Here is a 23,543-nt window from a genome sequence, read left to right as displayed (position 1 = left end):
TCATTTTCTAGATCTGTTTACCTTCAAATCTGTGACAGATGGTCAAAAAACCAAAACCAAACAGTAATTTGGAAAACAATACATTGAATTTCACAGCTGCAAGATAATACCATCCCCCCTCGATTTATACATCTAAAGTTTATTTCACCTAATACAGTTAGGCTGTGTCATTTCTGAAAATATCTTGATTATATTAACTGATTCTCCGATTCTTTTTCCCTAGCCCACAACTAGGCCTCTTCCTCTGACAAAAAGTAATTCTTCTAATTATGAACTTGGATCAGCACTCGAACTCTTAAAAGATAAGGCCAAACTAAGATCCATTTAACTTCTGTAGCTTTCCTTTTACCTAAGGGAAGAACTCATACTTACTTGGCTCAGAAAAGGTAGTGAAAACACAGAAGCCCAGGGATGGAGGCTGTTGTGATTTGAATTATAACCCCCCAAAATTTATGTCTACCCAGAACTTTTGAGTGTGACTACTTGAAAATTGGGTCTTGTAGATATAATTAAGTTAAGGATCTTGTATTTAGCTTAAATCCAATGACAGATATCATTTTAAAATGGAGGCAGAGGGAGGTATAAGACCCAAAAGCAACTCATGTAAAAATGCAGGCAGAGATCAGCATGATGCCACTACAGGTCAAGAACACCATGGAGTGTTGGTAGCAGGCAGAAGGCAAGGGAAAGGCATGGAACAGGTTCCCCCCTCAGAACCCCAGAAGGAACCAACCCTGCTGACACATTTAATTTCAGGCTCCTGGCCTTCAAAACTGTGAGAAGATACATTTCTGATGTTTTAAGCCACCTAATTTGTGGAACTTCATTACAGATAGCCCTAAGAAACTAATACAAAGGATTAACCAGAAGGAACTACAGAAACTCATCTTTAATCTACATCTGACAAAGACATGCCACCAAATAAGTGTCTCTCCAACTAAATGTCTCTCAATAAATTTTGCTGGCCTTCTAGCATTCTTCCACAGAGTCAAATAACATCATCATTAAGGAAGGTGTATAGCTTAGAAATATTACCATTATTGTAATAGTCAACCTGAAGCTTAATGTCATTGTTGATCCAGGTGGATCAGACCAGAGGTAAAACTTGACTATTCAACTAAAGAATTAACAAAAAGCAACAAAGATATCACATCATGAAAGGGTCATTTGAAGATGGATTCAAATCAAAGTATCAATATCTGTGGTATAGCAGAGATGCTTGGAACTCAAGCTAAGTCATTTATTTCCAGAATAAATCAGTACTTTTCTTGAACCCTCCATGATACAGATCACTAGTTAGGAAATATTGAGCTAGTAAGAAATCCAAGAATGTAGTTAGCTTAATACGAAATTCTTTAAAAGGATTCAGAATATAAGTGACACCATATGAATAACACGAAACCAACCTAATACCCAAAAGGTTCAGTATAAACAGGAGGGCACAGGACAGGGAAATACTGGGGAATGATATTGGCCAGGTTATATATTGTTATATTGTGTGCATGTACAAATATATAACAACAAATCCCACCAGTATGTACAACTATAATTCACCAATAAAAAATATGAAAAAAAGTCACACAACCTAAGAACATAGTAATATTTCTCAATTATCCTATATAGTCATTAACTTTCTTCTCTTCAATAAAATGATGATCCATTAATTTTGAACTTATTTATTTTGATTTTTAAGATTAGGAGGGGCTGGGGATGTGGCTCAAGCGGTAGCGCGCTCACCTGGCACGCGCGCAGTGCTGGGTTTGATCCTCAGCACCACATACAAATAAAATAAAGATGTTGTGTCCACCAAAAACTGAAAAATAAATATAAAAAAATTCTGTTTTTTTTAAAAAAAAAAAAAACAGAGGATGTGGAACTTCTGCTTTCAGTTAAAGTAGCTTGCAGCAGAACTATACTCTGACAAGGACAATGAGAAAGGCCAAATAAAAATAATTCTTTTAAAGGCATCAAAGAGCCACTAAAGCAATCAGGTCTAGATGTACTAAGATTCCAAGGAGCAGATAACCTCAAAAAGTTAAGAGCTGACTTCTGCAGCCACCTAAAAGTTTGTGGTTCTGAGAATAGGAAAGAGGCTGAAAAGGATCTAGAACCACTGCTGAGGAAAGGGGAAATTAGCACAGCTCTGAGCAGGGGCGTCTTTCTAGGTTACAGTGATACTGGAGATTTGAGGGACTTCAAACATATGCCCAGCTTTTCCAAGGGTATTTACTGAATCTACAAGAGCAGGAGGCTAAAAGGATTAGCTGAAAACCATCTGAAAAGCACTGCAGTTTGGGGGCAGTCTCATGATTCTAGAGAAACAAAAAGCAGAGTTGAAGGCCTTCTAGAGAAGACTTCACACAACTAGCTCTCAGCTGAGTACTAGGAAAAGCTAAGTCCCTGGAGAGAGGTGAGCCAGAAGGTGAAATACACTGAGATAAGCACCTCCCATTTTTGTGCTCACTGGAGAAGCTGAGTCTCCTTGGGAGGTAGATTACAGAATCTAGAGCTTCTACCAGTTTTAAAACACCATGTTCCCAATTCAAACAGAAGTAACTAGGCATCTCAAAAGAATTACCTACATGACTGAAAACCAAGGGGGGTGGGCACAGTAGGAAATAATTCAGGTATTCAAGGAATTTGGGGCAAAAATTTTCAAATAGCTATTTTTTAATACAAAAAGATAAGAAAATAAAACAGATATATATTATATATAATATATATAAATACTTATAATATAAACTAAAATTTTATCAGAAGACATGAGAAATTCTAGAAATTTAAAATGTACTCCATTTTGATTACTTTGAAATATTTAAATCTTTATAAAATAAATCTTATACTACACTTCTATACCTACTACATGCTTTTTAAATCTTATTCTATATTTTCCCTTTTCTTATTTTTAAAGTAAGGCCAGATGTGGTAAGTGCACACCTGTAATCCCAGTGACTCAGGAGCCTGAATCAAGGGGATTCTAAGTTCAAGGTCAGCCTCAGCCAAGTGAGATCCTGTCTCAAAATAAAAAAATTTAAAAACATTTTTAAAAGGGGTAGAGATGGAACTCAGTGATAAAGTATCCCTGAATCCAATGCCCAGTACTAAAAAAGGGGGGGGGGGGCGTTTCATGCTCATTGTAATCAGGAAACAATAGACAATGGATAAGACTTCTTTGAAATCTTATCCCCTCCATTCTTACCATGTCAACATAATTGTTATTAATGCCACAGAAATGCTTTCAAATCTTTCTCTATCCTTATACAATATGCTATTTGTATACTACAGAAAATAGTTTTGAGGTTTCCCATAGAAAGCAAAACAGAGAATTACCATTATGAACCAGCAATTCCACTCTGAGGTATATACCTAAAATAATTAAAAGTAGACACTCAGGGCTGGGGTTGTAGCTAAGTGGTACAGCGTATAGCACTTGTCAGCATGCATGAGACCCTGGTCAATCCCCAGACACCATCCCCCCCCAACACACACACACAAGTACTCAAATATCTGTTTATATTGGTGTTATTCCCAATAGCCAAAAGTAGTAACAAATCCAAATGTCCATCAATAAATGGATGGATAAACAAAATACTGTACATTTACTCAATGGAATATTCTCTTGCCATAAAATGAACTAAGCACTGACACATGCCACTATGTAGACGAAACTTGAAAACATGATGTAAAAGAAGCCAACCACAAGAAATCACAAGTTGTAATTATTCCTTTTATATATTAAATATTCAGAAGAGGTTAATCCAGAGAGACAGAATACAGACTGGCACTTGCAGGCGTGGAGAGAATAGGGAAATGGGGATTAACCCAGTGGGATTTCATTTGGGATGATAGTAGGAACTAGATAAAGATGACTGGCAACACTGTGAGTGAACTAAATACAACTAAATCATTCACTTAAACTTTTTTTTTTTTTTTGGTACCGGGGATTGAACCCAGGGGCACACGACCACCAAGCTACATCCCTAGCCCAATTCTGTATTTTTATTAGAGACAGGGTCTGAGCTACTTAGTGACTTGCTTTTGCTCAGGCTGGCTTTGACCTCGTGATCCTGCTGCCTCAGCCTCCCAAGCTACTGGGATTACATGCATGCACCACCAAGGCCCATTCACTTACAAACTTTTGAATTCACACTATGTGAATTCACCTTGATAAATTCAAAAGCATACACATAAACACATGTACACACATGGCTGCTGCTACTGCTTATTTTTTCTTTCAACTTTTTTGGTCATCTTTAAATATAAAAACCCAGCTTATTCTTTGAATAATTAATAATGGATACAAATGTTCCATTACTCATCTAATCCACTACTAATTATCTAATCATTTCACTAATTAGTGAACATTGAAGTTATTTCCAGTCTTTTATTTATTTATTTTTTAGTCATACATGACAACAGAATGAATTTTGACATATAATATATACATGGAATGTACATACATCAATCATATTATCAATTCTATTCTGCTGTCCTTCCTATCCTCCTTACTCCTCCCCTCCTCTCCCATCCTTTCTATCTAATCTAATGTGACACACTTTTTTTTTTCTTATTTCCAGTCTTTTGATATTGTAAGGCTGGAACAGAATCCTCATCAGCTATGAGTTTTCATTTCTACAGGACAAACTGCCAGAAAAGGGATTACAGCTGTCAAAAACCTATGTATTCAGATATTTCAAATTATTTTCTAAGTAGAATGGTAGCAATTCTCACTCTTACCAACTGGCATTTCTCCTTTTAATTTCTGTTGATCTGAATGGTTTAAATATATTGGTTAACTCACTGTGCATTTAATATACTTCCCAAATGCAAGATTGGTCATCTTCTTAGTTTGACTCTATCCTCATCCCTAATCACTGCCCAAGTTTTTTTCTTTTTAAACAACACATAAGCTGCTCTAGAAAGACTTTTTTTTGTTGTTTAATACTGAGGATTGAACCTGGAGCTTCACACATGCTGGGACACATTCTACCCCTGAGCTTTACCCACAGCCCCTATAAACTTTTATTTATTTTTGCTTTTTTTATAATCATATCCATAAAACTTTAATTTATATTCCTTTTATGAACTTTGTCTCAAGAATGCAATTTAAGAACTTTTTATTTAACAAAAATTATGTATATTTATCCCATATACGTTCAAAATATGTTAATTATGGAATGGCTAGACAAAGTTGATTAACATATACACTGCTTCACACACTTTTATCTTCTGGAGAGAACACTTAAAGTGATTTTTGCCGCAGTCTGGCTGGGCATAAAATCACGAGCCACTCACAGCCTTGTAGATTCAAACAGCAATTCTTTATTCCCGAACTCACACCAGCACTCTACAAACACGTTCTGGGCAAAATTCACACCTCCACTGGGCTCTGTATCCCAAAATACTCTCTGAATCCCGCGAGGGAACTCAGCGGGCACGCCTGAGGCAGCAGGATACCCCCTATTCCCAGCAGGGTACACCTTAAACCTGGAACCACCCTAAACCCAAGGAGCCGGATACTCCCTAATCCCAGCAGGATACACCCTAAACCTGGATCCGCCCTGGTCCTTGAGCAAGGTCACCTTTCATGCAATGTCACTGCAAATGACCTGGGTCATGCCATGCGTCATACCTACTTGGCAATGGCTCTCAGCAGATTTTGAACTCTTTGTCATTTTGAAGAATACAAGAACATTGTTATCTATGGTCACATTGTACAACTGACTCCTCCTATCCAACTGAAATTTTGTATTCTTTGACTAATATTTTCCTCAATTCCACTCCCAGCCCTCTAATCTCTGGTACCACTGTTTCACACTCTGCTTCTATAAATTCAAACATTTTCAGGCTCCACATATGAGATTATGCCATATTTGTCTTTCTGTGCCTGATTTATGTCACTTAAATGTCCTCCAGGTTCACCCATGTCATCACAAATGGCAAAATTTCATTTTCCTTGATGGCTGAATAGTATTCCATTAAGTATATGTGCATTTTCTTTACCCACTCATCTGCTGACGGACACTAAAGTTGATTCTATATCTTGGCTACTGTGGATAATGCTGCAATAAACATGGGGGTAAATATCTCTTCAATATACAGATTTCATTTTCCTTTGGATATATACTTACAGTAGTAGAATTGCTGGGTCATATCATGGTTCTACTTTGGTTAGTAACCTCCACATACTTCTATAATTGCTGTACTAATTTACATCCCCACTAATCCTGCACAAGGATTATTTCTTCTTGTCCTTGTCAACACATTATTATTTTTTGGAAGGAGGCGGGGTATTGGGGATTGAACTCAGGGGTACTCAGCCACTGAGCCACATCCCCAGCCCTATTTTGTATTTTATTTAGAGACAGGTTGCTTAGCACCTTGCCATTGCTGAGGCTGGCTTTGAACTCAAGATTCTCCTATCTCAAGTCACTGGCATTATTATAATACATTATTTTTTGTTGTTTTGATAAATGCCATTCTAACATGTGTGAGGTGATTTATCACTGTGATTTTAATTCATATTTTCTGATGATTAGTGATGAGCATTTTTAAATATACCTATTGACCATTTGTATGCCATTATTCAATCACACTTTTGAGACTAAAAGATCTCTGAAAAAAAAGTTTATTGAGCTATACAGATGCTAGTCAAAATTTCCCACTGGACCTAAAGGGCTTGGGTGTTTTATGATAAAATTTACGGAGAAGAAATGTAAATCATTGACATTGAACCTACATTAGTTACAGACAAGAAGGGCAGGACAATGCAAAGTGGGCAGAGTCCTGGGATAGGAGGATAGTCCATAAAGTGAACTTTTGCTACTTCTTGATTGGTTGGTTCCAAAAGCAGAATGTGACATAGCCTTGATGAGTAATCTTCAGCATACAGGAAAAGAATGTGGAGCAGCTCTTTTTCTAGTTGGTTTAGCTTGAAGCTGTGAGTTAAAATTACTTTCTCTTATCTTTTTCCTCCCTCCATTCTATGGCCTGTAACTTAATTTAGGACACCTCAGAATTCTTCTCTTATCACCCTCTTCTGAGAAATGTCTATTCAGGTCCTTCTGGCCACTTTTTAATCTGGGCATTTTCTTGCTATTGAGTTGAATTCTTTATATATATTGGATATTAACCTCTCATTGGATGTACAGTTTGGGAGTTATTTCCTCTCATTACGTAAGTTGTCTCTTCACTCTCTTAGACTGTCCTTTGCCCATTTCTCTATTTGGTTACTTTATTGTTACAATTGGCAAGGATCTTTTCTTTATTAGCAATCTTAGCCATTTATCTGTCACAGAGAATAGTAAATCTTTCCCCTAAGTCTGCTACTTGGCTTTTGTTTGTTTATTGTAGCTATGTTCTTCTTAATTTAAAGTTGGAATAATAGTCTTTTGGATCTTTATTTCATGCTTTATCTCACCAAGAAAAAAGAGGACAATAAAGTCTTGGAGAAGAATAAAGCACCAATGTCCGGATGCAGTCTTTGGAAAATGAAATTACTGAGGTTTTTGGCACATCTTTGAAAACTCCACTTAATGGCCTACCTGCATTACTAAAATGTCTCTTGTTGGGGTGATTGTAGTTATCTCTTGGGTGTCCATGCATCTGTGGGCCATGGGAAGCAGGCAAATGAGGCTTCTGAGGGTGAAGGTTGTGTGAGGTGTGGGACTGAGATATCAGAGAATCCCGGCTTGAGCCCGAGGCCTCTGGTCGAAATGGTTTCTTACCACCAATCATGTCATCTTTCTTCTTTTGCTCCTGTAGATTAAAAGGAAACCAAAATAGCTCAAGACCCTTAATTTCTCAGAGCAGAATAAAGATGATCACCTCTGAATATTTTCCCCTTGTCCTTCTTGATTTTCAACCTACCATTTACTGCTTTCTTATCAAAAATGCTCATAAATTCCAGAGATCCAACAGTATTGACAGGGATCTATCTGTTGAGTCTGACCTTGTAGGTCAGTACAAGAAAAAGAATCTCCACTAACAAGTGCCTGTGAGAACATATGCAGGAATACCTAGATGCCACTATGTATGTTCTGAAACAAATAACCAGGCTATCAACACTCAGAAGAGCATCCTGAATGATGCAAAACCAAGATTACCAAATTTCTAGAGCTAACTAGAACAAACAACCCACAACTGTTCAGTGTAATCTAGTTCCTACACTAAAATCATCAAGCTAAACATCTGAATGTTGAAGTAACATCGTTCTTTTACCTCGTAAGTAAAATGTTCAATATTAAAACATAAAAAATGAAAAAGAAATGTTATGAGCCCTAACATCTAACCAACAAGGGAGTAACTGTTAATAATTTGGTCCAAATCTTCCTGAACCTTTTTGTGTGTTTTTAAAGGTTATATATATATATATAAAAAAAATTCCTATTCTTTTTTAACTAAATGTTATGAAAATCTTTTTCAGTAAATGTTTACTTCTATAGTATTACGTTTAGTGGTTGAACAGTACACCCCAATTATCTGTAATCACGATCTATGTATTCTTATTGTTGGGACTTCAAAGTCATTTCCATTAACATGCTTAAATCCCTAATTATATTATCTCCTTAAGCTAAGTCCTTTAGAAGCAGAATGGTGTGGTCTAGTTTTTTGATAAATCCTGCTGCATTATCCTCTAGAAAAGCTGTGACAGTGTATACCTCCACTAGTAGGATATCCCTTTTTTTTTCTCAACATATATTAACTTCTAATAGTTAAATTAATGAAGCCCTTTACCACTGTGCCCATCTTCAGACCCTTATTTTAATTTTCACTCTAGCCTAAAGGCCTTTCCTAACTACTTTAATCCGTTTCATGGGACCTTTTACAAAGTCAGACTTTGTGTAAAATTTGGATTATCACTCAGCAATATTAGTATATGCAAATACATTAGTATACTACAGCTATATCATACTCTTCCATATAAAATTAAATACAAAGTAATTGAGGTTATTACTTTATAGGCCAATGGAGTGCTGGACAGAGTTCAACAAATAGTTCTGAATACCTACCCTGTGCCAGCCACAATTTCATGCACTGAGAGACATAACAGCGAATGAAAGAGAGAAAATAACTTCTGCTTTCACAGAGCTCACACATGAGTGGATGTATTTTAAATGTTCACAGACTGGAAGATTTGGGTAGGAGGGTCCACATGGCAAATCAGTAGATTTGCAAACAGGAATATCTATACAAGAAGTACTAACACTGCAGCAAGAACCAAAACACTTTTGCATCTGTCCTGCTACTCCATACAAAGGGAGGCAACTTTTGGGGCACGTTCTCACATCCATGTCTTGAAAGTGACCAGTTGGGATGTGTCTACATATAAAAGCTGGAAGGACACAACTACATAGTCCAGAAAAGAAAAAGAAAGTTATTTTCTGCTCACAATCTTGCTACCTATTAGAAGACAGCTTTACAAGCCACCATAAGTCATGTGCATGTGGAAGAAGAAAAGGCCTGGTGAATAAATTATTCCAGGATATGAAAACACAGGGTAAAGAATCCCTGTCACAATTTTAAAAGATGGTTTGGATTCAGTGCATTGGCTATTTTACCCAATAAACAGCAGTGTTACTGTTTGACTACTAGAGGAGTAAATTGAGAAACTAACCAGCTAATACAGTTAAAGAGCATACTGTTTGAAAAAGAAGGGGCTATAGGCTACACACTTTGTGACCTGTGGTAGATTTCCTCACCATCCTTGGACCTGTGCCTTCAAGTATAAAGCAAGGGCAAAAAAACTAACAATTTACAGGTACCACAACAATCCACAAGTCTATGACCACCCCCCAGGTAAAAACAATCATTAGGAATTTTTCTATGGAACTTATTTTTATTTGTTTGAATAAATTAGGATGAAATTTGCATTTTACCTCCTCCTCTTGAGATCTTTTCTTATGAGCCATCTTGTATAACTTGTGTAACTTTCGAGCATCAAATTCTGTAAACTTGGAAACAAAAATCCATAGATTCCTAAAAAAACAACAGTCCTGGTAAACTATAGAATTAAATAAATAGAATTTAAACTCATTAGAATACTCTGCAAATGTAAAAAAGTTACAAAAATATTCTCTCAGTCTTTGTATCAATAATGTATCTTTATATGCTTCTACCAAAAGATTTTGACTGAGGGATCCTAGACCAAGGAGTCTATCAATAGTTTATAAACCCTGTAATTTATATCCATGGCATCTATGACTGCAGCCCTTTAAGTTTTCCTCCATCTTCCCCACTTTCTGAACTCTGTCAATCATGCATCTTCACTACCATCGCCTATGAGGACCTACATTCAGTTGGTTGTCTCTGTGTTGCCTTTCTTTTCTCCTAATCATCATCACTAAGGCCTATCATTTCTTCCTTAAAACTATCAGTGACTCCTTCCCTCCAATCCCATTACACTCACCTTAGCATGGCGTTACTACACATGCTAAGGTAATATGATAAAATCTGTGTTTAGGAAGAGAGATACAGGTAATAACAGTGAATGGGGAAAAGACACAGGCTTTTAATCTTTGTAATGGGCAAAACACTCATAAAGGTTCCTAATTAGTAGACTTCCTGCATGGGGTAGAAAGCCATTCACCTTAATTTCTAAGGTCCCTTATAAAGAGTATCAGTCTTAACAAGTTACCTATAAACTCTATAAAACATCTCCCAGTCACCTCACTGCCCTACTTTCAAGCTTTTCCTGAAGCCAAAGAATTCTGTTCATTTAAACAATTCCATTTGGCTTGCATATTAGCAGCTCAAATGTATGTAACTACCTGTCTCTCAGAAGACCTCCCTACTCAACTTCCCACCTTCTTTAGGCACTTCCTTCTCATAACTTCTATACTTTAGTTTTTATCACTTTATGTTAAAGACTCTTAGAAGTCTTACCTTGTACTACTTTGAACTCTTTAACAAAAATGACTTTCCTATGAACTACAGCTAGCAAAGATCACAGTGTCTGAGATATTTAACACAGCAGATCCAAGTGCACAGTATGAAGCCTAACTTCAGGGATCCATGCACTAGGATAATTCTTGCTATTCTAGTTAGGTTTAAAAAAAAAAAAAAGTTACTAACAGTGTTAAGGGCATAGAAATAATAATTCAGATATCAAACATGCTGAGCATCCCTAATCTGAAAATCCCAAACTCTGAGTGCTGAGCTGATGTCACAAGTAGAAAATTCTTACATCGGACCTCATGTGATGGGTCATAGTCAAAACACAGGTGTACTAAAAATATTATATAAAATTACCTTCGGGCAATGTGCAAGGTATATATGAAACATAAATGAATTTTGTTTAGACTTGATTCCCATGCCCAAATCAAGTAATTATGTATGTAGGAATACTAAAAAATCTGAAACCTCTCTGGCTCCAAACATCTCAGATGAGACACTTCAACCTATTTGTAAAGCGCTAGATCAACTATATCAACCCAAGCTACTACTAGAGTTCTTTAATTATTAAAAAAAAGGAGTTAAGAACAGAGAATTGACATTTCTTGTGGTTTTAACCTTTGTTTTGTCTCATGTGTTAGCACAGAACCAGCCAATTAGTTGTAGTAGATATAATATTATCTGAATGTTTGAGTATCAACCTGAGATGAGTAGAACACTTACACTAGATGGTCTTTCTATCCCTTATAGGTTTTTGTACTATCGACTAAACTCAGGGGTGCTCTACCACTGAACCACATCCCCAACCCTTTTTATTTATTTATTTATTTATTTTATTTTGAGGCAGAATCTCACTAAACTGCTACAATCCTCCTGTCTCAGCCTCTCAGGTTGCTGGGATTACAGGCATGCTCCCACCACACTATATTTCCTTACAGGTTTAAAGAGAATCTTTATTATGAGACTAGGCCAGCAAATCTAATGTGATTGTTTTTTTCTTATAAATTACATTAACATCTTGCCCCTTTCTAAAGGTTGATCTTAGTGAAAAGGCCTATTTGATGAAAAAGAAGTTGTTGAAGTCTTAAGGCATGTTGCCAACAGATGAATTCTGTTAGGAAAACATTATTCAGAGTTGACATCCAACTCTATTAAACAAAAACAGAACCCCCACACACTCATCAAATCAAACTGGGCAGATGCCAAGGCAAGGTTGGTTACCTCCTCCACAGTTTGATGTGCTCCTGGTCTGAGTAGGCTTTAAGGCACTCGGCTATCCGGTCTCCAATTTTGAGCAGGCAATTTCGGGTGTGTTCTAACTGTTCTTGAACGTTGAGCCCCTTGTCCGGTTTGTCCAGCTGCTTCAGTGCCTTTTTCACTGGCCTCATCCTCTCTTTACACTGGAATAGGCCAGAAGAGTAGAAACATAAGCTATCTGAAAAAAGTCTTGCCCTTTGCTTACTGTGCCCTAACTTCCCACATCAGAGAAAACACAGCCCACCATCATGCCCTATAATCACTAAAGAAGGAGTAAATAACTATGTCAATAGAATGAAACAAGCATAAACATAGAGATGGAAACCCTGAGGTGCAAATGCCAGCACCATCACTTATGTGGTAACATTTTACACCCTGCTGTTTTCTTATCTGCAAAAGTGTCAGTATAATGCTTCACAAGACCATTATGAAAATCAAACGAGAATACTACAGACCTAACTTGGAAAATCTCCTACCACAAACTATCCAAAAAAGCAGGATAAAATATATATAAATCCTTTAGGTTTAAAATATAGTAATTAGATGGGCTTCCAGATAAAGATGATAAACTAAACACAAAAAATATTTTTTCTCCCTTTCTTATCTCACATAAAGATTTTAAGTTGTCTTAATTTAAAAGAGATAAGCACATAAAGAAAGGGGAAATAAGAAGGAAAACAATAGCAACAAAATAATGGCAGTATGGAAAATGATGTAATAGGCCTGAGAAAGTGAAATCCTAAGCTAGCAATGCAGTCAGTATAGAAACAACCTGCTCTGGACTGTAAAATTCCCCCCAAAGGCCAGTGTCTCTGGGGTAGTGATGAGGGATAAAATAAGGACTGGTTTAAAAAACTGCATATGAAATAACAAATACCCAGATCCATAATTAAAATCACCCAGCTCTTACTGCCTACTCAATATCAGACATAGAAGGATTATTTTCTAAAGAGAACAAAAGAAAGGCCTTTATGCTAGCTATGCAGGCATACTTGAGGAGCGAGGGCACCACAGTGACAACTGGATTAAATGAACACATGTATACGACAAGAGCCACCAGCCAGTATTCTGATTTTGGACCTTTCAGTCAGATCAGGATTTTTTTTAACTAAATTTAACTACCCCCAGGAAGTACCAGAAAATGCTGACTCTGGTTCACCGACGCTTCCCAGTGGAAACAGCCCAGCTGGATTACCCTACAGCAAAAGCTCTCAAAGTCCTACCCACAGATCCAGAGTTTCCAATCAGATGTTTAGTTCCCTACTCTTGCCAATACATTTGAAAAATGTTTCTACCATAAAGAATAAAAAACAAAGTATGAAAACATTCAGAGAACCATAAGAGGGGAAAAGATCTTGGAAATGAAATATGAAAAGATAAATGAGAAACTCAATAGAAAAAAGGAGAGATAAAGTTGAGAAAATATACCAAAAAAGTAAAAACCAGAAATAAAAAATTTAAAAGGACAAAATTAGACTTTAATCTCCAGAGTCTGATATCCCAAAAATAAGGATCTCAATAAATCTAAAACTAAAAACAGAGAGAAACCAAAGTTGTCACAAAACAATTGAAGAAAATTTCTCAGAATTGTAGGACGCTGAGTATCTAGCACAATGAACTAGGCACTATTATAAAATAGTTTCATAATGAGGAAAATCCTACAAATTTCCATCACTTTTCAAGATAGAGCAGGTTGTTTCAAAATAGAGCAGGTTGCTTTCCAGGTCATAAAACCAAGAAGTAGATAGGAAGCTTCTACAGCAAAGTGGGTCAACAAAAGTGGGGCGGTGGGGTCGGAGGCCGCTTTACTGGAGTTTAATATGGACCTTCAAAGCAGACTGGGAACTAAGAAAGTTAGATATAATAAAATAAGGAAGAAATCCCCAGTGCCACAGCTCATAAGATAGCCATAGGCACCACCAAGAGCAGTCCCCCCGACAAGCAAATTGGAGGGATAAGGGAATTAAAGGAACGTGTATTTTTAGAAGGCCTGTGGCATGTTTGGGTACCGAGAGTTTACAGATGAAACACACTGCCTCATGCTGCACAATATCCTTGTGTGAGAAAGAAAAGCCAAATTTCTCTCAACTGTGTGAGATGGACAGAGGAAGAAACCATTCTGCAGCCACTGGGTGGTGGGGCCAGCAGCTGAGAGAGCAGATTCCTGGCAAACCCAAGTTTGTGCCGAAATACAGGCCTCACAAACCCATACAGCAAGACATAGGGTATGCCTAAGTGACCAGGAAAAAAAATCAAACTTGGAGACAGGTTTATGCAGGGGACAACTGGTCATTTAAACTCACCCGGCATTTCCATTCCCCTCCAATCCAGCTGCTTGCAGGACCAGCTGGGACAGCCCCATCTGGCCCAGAATTAGAAAGGGCAGAGACGGAAGAGATTGGATTTGGAGATTGAACCCAGGAAACATGGTATTCCTAGAGTCCACAGGTAACCTAGTGGACTAAGAATTGGCTTCACTACCACGTGAGTGGAACCCAGGGGAGATCCCTGGGGTGCATTCTTCCAACATTGACTGTCAATTGCTGGGCCCAGGAGGTGCTCCAGATCAACTGGCCTGGAACCTGACTAAACCTAAACCCTACCTCTAGGAGTTCTGCCCATAGGATTACCTCTCACTCTCGAGCAACGAAACCCTGAGGGCGCAGCAAGCATCATACTGCAGATGACCCCACTTATCACTACTGAGAAGGGAAGCTAAAAATCTTTTTAATTCTAAAGGAAACAATTCTTAACTTTTCATTGAGATTTTTTTTCTTCTTATTTTCTTTCTCTGTCTATTGTGACCTTAATGGTTCACAGACATTTATACACATCCATATTTGTTTGTTTGATTTTTCTCATTTTTAGCATTTTTGAAGCCACTTATTTTCCATGGATCAGATTTTTTAGTACTAAGATGTTTGATTAGTATATTTCACAGTTTTGTATTCATTTATTTTTAAATTTTTAAATTTTTTACATTTATCTGTTTCCCTTTTTCTCTCTTTTCTTCTACTAATATCTAATCTGTTGTTCTTTCCCTCTTCCTTGATTTTTTACTTCTATCTTCTCTCCTCCTCCCTTATAATCATCACATCCTACATCACTTCTGTTCTCAACCCTATCCATCATCCAAAACTATAAACCCTTTTGTAAACTTAGTGTTTTTATTGTAGGCAATAACTAATCATATCATTTCCATTTGTTGTGATAATTAACACTGTAAATGTCATAGCAGGAACTACTTGGTTTAATGCTGTATATTGTTTGCATTGGTGGTTGTTATTATTTGTCTTCCCCTAACCAGTCACATACTGGAAACCTTCAGAGACACTATAAATCTACATGGTAGAAACTCTACTGCCTCAAATTAATACTGTTAGATGGGGAGACAACACAAACAACATGGAAACTCAAGGGAACAAATCACCCCAAACCAACCAAGACACTTCAACAGAATCTATTGATACCACAGTGAAAAAAATGTCAGAGAAGGGAGTGTAGGATGTTCACAGTAAACCTGATCTGTATGGTAAAGATTGACATAAGGAATGAAATCAGAGATAAAATACAGGAAGTGAAAGATACTTCAATAAAGCGATATTCTGAAAATAAAATCAAGCAGAAATCCTCAAAATGAACAAATCAATAAACCAAATTGAAAACGCTGGCAAGGATAGGGGGAAGAAGGTAGATTCATACATTGCTAGTGGGACTGCAAATTGGCACAATCACTATGGAAAGCAGTATGGAGATTCCTCAGAAAATTTGGAATGGAAATATCATTTTACCCAGTTATCCTACTCCTCTGCATATACCCAAAATCAACATACTGTAGTGACACGGCCACATCAATGTTTATAGCAGCTCAATTCACAATAGCTAAACTATGGAAACAACCTAGGTGCCCTTCAAAGATTAATGGGTAAAGAAAATGTGGTATATATACACAATGGAATATTACTCAGCATTAAAGAATGAAATCTTGGCAACTGCCAGTAAATGGATGTAACTGGAGAGTATCATGCTAAGTGAAATAAGCCAATACAGAAGAACAAAAGGCCCAATGTTCTTTCTGATATGTGGATACTAACACACAATAAGAGTGGGAGGAATAGAATTCATTGGATTAGACAAAAAGGAATTAAGGGAAGAGAGGGGGGATGGGAGTAGGAAAGATAGAATGAATTGGACATAACTTTCCTATGTTCATATATGAATAAATTCACAACCAGTGTAACTTCACATTACATACAATCACGAGAACAGGAAGTTATACTCCATGCATGTATAATATGTCAAAATATATGCTATTGTCATGTACAAACTAAGAGAATGAGAAAAAGTTTTAAATAAAATAGTTTGGGGGCCTAAGGAGTGTGTCTCAATGGTAAAGCACTTGCCTAGCATGTATGAGGCCCTGGATTTGATCCCCCAGCACCACAAAGAAAAAGAAAAGGTTAAAAAAAGGAAGAGAGGGGGAAGACACCAAAAACTGGGAGACACTTGTAAATAACTGCAATATTCAAGACTATATAAAGGATTCTCACAGAATAAAATCAGACAAATTACCCACAAGAGGCAAAGGATATAAACAGGCAATTCACACAAATGTGAATGCCAAATAAATATAAAAATATAAATATTAAAATACACCCCCAATCAATATTTCACAGCTCTCAGAATGGCAAAAATTATAATCAGAAATTGTCAACTATTTCTGAGAGCAGGGAAGCAATTGCAACTTAAATTCACCATAAGAAACCTCTACAATTGTTTTGAAGAATAATTCAATCATATTGAATAAAGTAGCAGACATACATGCCCAATGAGTGACCTAACATTTCTACTCCAGTCACACAGCCCAGAGAAGCTTCATATCTGTGTACAAAAAAATTTGTAATAATTTCACTGCAGCCTTGTTTGTGATAGTTAACATCTGGAAAAACCCCAATGTTCATCAACAGCAGAAGAAATGAACTTTGGAAGTCATAAAATACAGTAACATGAAGCACTTAAATCAAAACCATAATGATCAACATGGTTAAATCTCAAAAGTATGAGACAGTAAAAGCAAATTACATGATACAAAGTGCATCATAAGCTTTAAAACATGGAAAGCAATATTATATTTTGTTTAGTGGTATACAGGAGGCTGAATGGTACAGTTGTTAAGGACCCAAGCTCTCCTGCCAAACTGCCTGGGTCAAAACTCTATTTTCCTGTCTTGGCTGCATGGCATAGGATATATTACTCAACTCCATTCATCTAATTCTTTAATATGTAAAATGGAGATGGAACCTACCTTACAGACTTTTGTGGAAAATTTACAAATAAAGTACTCTAATAGTACCTGGCTGTTGATGTGTTACAGTCTTTACAGACATTAAGTTGTAAAATTCTAAAACCACACATAAACCTAATTATCAAATTCAAGAACCATGCACACTTCTAGGAGGGAGGAAAGGAAAAGCATGGGTTTCGAGTGAGGAATACCAAGGGATTCCACTTTGAGTCTTAAAATGTATCTGACAACACTTCACTGAAGCTATAACAATGTCTACACTCCTGAAATTTTTCAGTATTTTTTAAATATTTCATAATATAAAACCAAGATTAAATGAGACTATGTATAAGAACATTTTAAATTTCATTTATTTCTCCTTTAGAGATAGGATCTCGCTATGTTAACCAGGCTGATCTTGAACTCCTGGGCTAAAGCAAGTCATCTACCTCAGTCTGCCAGGTAGCTGGGACCATGGTTACATATTACTATGCCTGGCTTATAAAAACATTTTCGAAAATGGTACTATATAAGCATGATATTATTTTTATTTATAAACAATGGACTAAAGAAAAACTAGGAAACAGATCAGAGAGCTGGGTATATAATGAATTCATTAATTTACTTATTTTTAATTGATATACTTCTAGCATCTAAGTGGATTTTAAATAATACATATGCTTGCCCCCAGAGAGCTCAGAGGCAGAAAAGAGAATTAAGAAAACTGAGATAACTACAAAAATCATATGCACGTAGCAGGTAGGTTTTAGAGAATACAGAGAAGAGGTCAAAACACAGAGAAGACTACCTCACAGGATGGAGTCAACATTCCATTCTTTGCTGCTACAGAATTTGGAGTATTTCCAAATTCAGAAAAAGACTACCTTTTCTTTTAGCCTAAATAAGCTGTTAAGTGAACTGTGACTTGTGGAAGTTTGGACAGAGGAGACCACAGATGGGGAAGTGGTAACTGAGGATTTGCAGCAGGATGAAATCTACACATGCAACTCTACCAACAGTTGAAGGGCCCCTGAAGACACACTGATCTTATCCCAATCCCATGCCAGCCTGATCTGTGTACTCTCTGCCCATCACCTTCCTCACCTATTATGAGGAAATGGAGCCTGATTTCCTAGGTAATGTGTTAGCTCTTAGTACCACAACATGAAAACAAGTAAAGACAGCACATTCACCACTGCTTTAATATACTAAACAGGACCCTCCCTCCAGCATCAGCTGGACTTGCTCTTACAACTGTGGCTGCAGAGGCCTCTGTCACCCCCTCAATGCATCCTATGGAATCCTGCTACATGACCTTGAGCATGCCATTGCCTAGAATTGGCATGTCCTTCTTTCCCCTCCTCTCCAATCACACTTCTTTCAGAACCTAATTCGAACCTAACTTCCTTAAGCCTTCTGACATCTCTTGACTAGTTAAGTCTTCTTCTCACAGAATCTTCACATTATCTAATCTCTCTCATTCCGGGCCCCATTTCAGTAATGCTAGCATCATTCATGTAGTTATCTATTGCCCTGACTCAAATACAAAGTCTACAAGGACAGAAACAATTACCTATTCAATATTGTAACCTATAGTTGTTTCAGGAGAACATTCATTAAATGTTAAATTCATTAAATTCACTAGTTTAGTGAAAATTTCTATTTCCCAGATGCCTGAGGGTCCTCAAAGACTTTCCAACTGGGAGCACAAGACATGAAATCTTAGACTTATTCCTCAGTAGAGAACAAGAACAAGTTTAAAAAAAAAACAACTAATCTCTTCATACCAACCTGGTTCAGAACACACAGTCTTCAGACATCAAAAGCAATGTGTTTCCAAAATAACACATCAATGTTTATATCAACTGAAGCTCTGTGGCTGCGCCTATAAAAGGCAGAGCCACAGCAAGCACTGTGGTCACACACCAGCATCCCTCAATTTCAGCACTTACAATACTGAAGGTCTCCTGGTCCAGATCATCATCCTCATCCTCTCCAATGGGGACAGGTTCACTTCCTGCTGTAATATGAACAGGACCCTGAGATCGCTTTGATTTACTTGAAGATTTGGCTTCACCACCTTTAGGCTTAAAAAAAAAAAAAAAAAAGAGTTACAAGGAATCATTGTCATTTGTAGAATCCTGCCTTGCAATGTGGACTTCTTATCTGTAGTGGGTGACTACAACAGAGTCACTTTATACCAACTTATAAGATTAATAGCTCAATCACACATTATTTCCATGCCTGACTCTAAAAGCACTTAATTGTAACTTCAATTTCATCAATGCTATATTTGGTGCTCTATTCCCTCATCCAGAAAATGCACAAAAATGTCATCAAGAGATTAAGACTATAAACTGATAGAACTCTTCCTGAGTATCATATAGCAATTTTTATTAACAGCTTACCCTTTGATGTAGGAATGTGTATTCTGAAATCTACATGAATCAACATGGATAAATCTCAAAATTACATACAATAAAATATTACAGAAGGACATATATATTATATACCCCCACTTCAGAATAAAGATTATAAGGAAAATAGGAAAGGAAAAGTAAAACAATCAGGAGAAGCTATAAGGACAGCAGCTTTAGTAGTAAACTAATAAGTTCAGTAAGTGAACTAATGAATACAAAACATTAACCAAAAACAAAGCCACTTCAAATAAACATGAAAAAATTGTCAACAATAGTTATGAGAGCAGTAGACAATAGATGTTTGCTAAACTATTCTTGTATTTCTTTTTATTTAATATATATATTTTTCAGTTGTAGTTGGACATAATATCTTTATTTTATTTATTTTTATATGGTGCTGAGGATCAAACCCAGGCCCTCGAACATGCTAGGCGAACGCTCTACTGCTTAGCCACAATCCCAGCCCCCTGTTCTTGTATTTCTATTGTTGAAATATTTCATTTTTTATAAAAAAAGAATGACTTAGCCAGGCACCTGCCTTGTAATTTAGCAAGACCCTTAGGAACTTAGCGATACACTGTCTCAAAAAGGACTGGGATGTAGCTCATTCTGGAAATATACCTGGAATAAATCTCCAAAATAAATAAATTTTGGACTGGGATGTAGCTCATTCTGGAAATATACCTGGAATAAATCTCCAAAATAAATAAATTAGAATGTCTTTCTGTGGACAAATGCGGACATATTTGTCAGAGTATGATTTATACTGTTTAAATTGGAAAGCAGCCAGGCATGGAGAACAATGCCGGTAATCCCAGATACTTAGAAGGCTGAGATTGGAGTATCACAAATTCAAGGCCAGCCTGGACAAATTATAAAATAAAAAGGACTGGGGTCGTAGCTCAATGGTAAAGGTCCCCAGTTCAATTCCCAGTACTGCCAAAAGGAGGAAAAAAAAAAAGCAATTTCAACATGGGAGATTTGAATTGCTTCCAATAAGTTATAGCTAAACAAAATTCTCTCTACCTATTAAACATTCTTTTTAACATTGTTTATTCAATGAAAAGCTGTTTACTGCTAAGCAGAAAGAAAAGGCTACTCAAATGGTCTGAACTAATTTTTATTTTATTTTTGTACTTATGTGCATAAGAGAAAAGTTTCAAAGGTACCACTGGGTGGTAGAATAGAGGTGTTAATTTTGTGTTTTAGCAATGATAAGTGAGTAATTACAATTGTTCTTTAAGAAGTCAGCAAGCATACATCCAATACTGTACTAATCCTGTGGTTTGGAATGAACTTCAAAAAGGTCCCAACATAAAGATTCTATAGCAAAGCTTTATATCCATGTCTACTGCAAAAATTCTTGCTATTTGTTCTGAATCCTAAACTCTCCAAATTTCCAAATCCATTTGTGGACTGTGCTCTTCTAATATGAATCTAAGAACATGTTTCAAGCAGTTACCTGTTCATGCAAATTCTCTCACTTGTCCTATCTCACCTCAAACATCCCCCCCCAAAAAACATGTATAAAAGATCAAGTAAAGGCCTTGTATATTAAAGAATATCCTGAACTTGTGCATGTACACATGCACACACATACACGCACAAACACCCCTCTGCAAGGATTGGTGCAAGCATACCTCTGACAGCCCCATCTTTTTTCTTGAATATACTCATAAAAAGAGAGTCTAGTGCCCTCAAACTCCATTCCATTTCTAGATCTAAAAAGAAATTTCCAAGGCTCTGAGTATCTCCAATAAGCAGAATGGCATCATTACCTTCTCTTTCTTATCTTTTGACTTCTTCCTTTCTTTGTCCCCTTCTTTGTCTTTCCTAGAACTCATTTGCTTCTCCTTGTTCTCTTTGTTCTCTTTCTTCTTCTGTTTTTTCTTCATTGGACTTTTTTCTAAGCCATCATCCTAGGAAACAAATAGGGCTATGAACTTTTGCCTTCAACTTTATACCTACTTGTTTACTTCCTCGAGAAAGCAGCACTGCTCTCAGTGATTCATCAGTGTGCTTAAACCTAAAAGCTTGTTTTCAATCATAGAGCTTTAAAGCACTCATTTGCACAATTTCAATTCTCTAGTAATGACCAGTGCAGGCAGATCCTCTTTATTTAAATCATCTCATGTAATTCTCATAAAAACTCTTTGAATACGTATTATCAGCTGCAGGTGTAGCTCAGTGGTCAAGCATGTTCCTAGCACACATGAGGTGCTGAGTTCGAATCCCAGCAGTGTTTTGGAGTCATTATCATTCCCATTCCATAGACAGAAAAAAACTGAGAATTAAAGAAATTAAAGAGATTGTATACCTGTCTAGTCAGCTAGTAATTGATAAAGTTCTAATATCTGAATTCACATATGCAGACTCAAATCCATGCTAGTTCCTATAATCTCAAAGTATTACACTCTAAGAGCAACCAAATAAAATCCGATAAAGTTGTCACTCATGGAAATAATACTGAATAATTCTAATTTACTAACTGGCAGACTTTGGGCCAAACCAGACTCACAAGGTTTTGTCTGTACATACAATTGACTTTATAGTACATGCCCCTTTATATAAGCCTGGGCTTTCTTTCAATATTAGTATTGGAATATTGCCTAATTACTCAAATGAGGCTAAGTACCAATTGCCATTTATTTATTATTAAAATATTCATGATTCCACACATTAGTTCTATCAGTTATGAATTTGCAATTACATTCTTCTCCAATAAATTAAGCAAAATATATATACATAAATCTACATGTAAACGATTTTATACCAGTTGGCACAATATAGACCTAAAAGAATAATAATAACCCTCAAATAAAATCTACCCTTATACCTTTACTTCTCCTTCCTCTGATGGATTATCTGAGTGTCTAGGAGATGAAAACTCAAGTCCATGCTCATCTTTCAACCTCGGTGCTTTGTTTTCCTTTTTTACTCGAGGCTTCCGCTTTTTTAATTTGGCCTGGGGAAAAAAAAAGAAAATAATGATAAAATTACAAATCAAGTCCTTCAAATGCATGACAAATAACATTTGATCCTTTGAAGCAGTAGTAGCTACATAATTTAAACAAGAAAATGCAAAGTAGTCAAGAGTCCAACTAATTTTACCTCGAAACAAAATATAAAACCTTGTAGGGGGTATACATATCCCATACTATATAAAGACATCCATATTCCTTGAACCTATTGACTCAACTTTTTTGGAATTTGTCCTAAAGATAGAATTTTTGCCAAAAAGGGCAGGCAGTACCTTATATACAAAAATAGAAATAGGGTCAGGGATGGGGTTCAGTGCTACGACATTTGTCTAACATGTATAAGGCTCTGGGTTCAAACTCCAGTACCACTAATAATAATAATGATAATAATAAAAATAAAAATATTAAAGATAACAATATTAACAATAAAAATCCTAGAAACAAAGTACTTTATTAGCAGGGTGCAATGGTGCAAAATCGTAATCCCTGTGACCCAGGAGGCTGAGGCAAGAGAATCACAAATTCAAAGCCAGCCTCATCAACTTGGCAAGGCCTAAGTAACTTAACAAGACCCTGTCTCAAAAAATAAAAAGAGTTGAAGATGTAGATCAGAGGTAAATACCCATGGATTCAATCCCCAATCCCAAAATAATAACAACCAAAAAAAATACACTAAAGTATTTTATCTAAAAACAAGAAAAAGGTTAA

The 23,543-nt window shown here is 36.5% G+C and overlaps 1 protein-coding gene across 2 annotated transcripts in view; it reads right to left on the bottom strand.

Moving 5' to 3' along the window:
- Positions 1-23,543, bottom strand: part of Chd2 (chromodomain helicase DNA binding protein 2) — a 127,078-nt gene that overhangs the window by 7,293 nt on the left and 96,242 nt on the right. For both annotated transcript variants that reach the window (XM_076851398.2, XM_076851399.2), the window contains 6 exons: positions 22,691-22,819; positions 21,633-21,773; positions 19,387-19,521; positions 12,115-12,293; positions 9,879-9,978; positions 7,545-7,758 (listed from right to left, as the gene is read on the bottom strand). In XM_076851398.2, coding sequence (XP_076707513.1) covers positions 7,545-7,758; positions 9,879-9,978; positions 12,115-12,293; positions 19,387-19,521; positions 21,633-21,773; positions 22,691-22,819 — 898 coding nt within the window. The remainder of the gene's footprint in view (positions 1-7,544; positions 7,759-9,878; positions 9,979-12,114; positions 12,294-19,386; positions 19,522-21,632; positions 21,774-22,690; positions 22,820-23,543) is intronic.

The sequence above is a fragment of the Callospermophilus lateralis genome, chromosome 3 (genome assembly GCF_048772815.1).
Source record: "Callospermophilus lateralis isolate mCalLat2 chromosome 3, mCalLat2.hap1, whole genome shotgun sequence".
In the NCBI taxonomy this organism is placed as follows: Eukaryota; Metazoa; Chordata; class Mammalia; order Rodentia; family Sciuridae; genus Callospermophilus; species Callospermophilus lateralis.
This window is presented reverse-complemented; position numbering and strand designations above follow the sequence as displayed.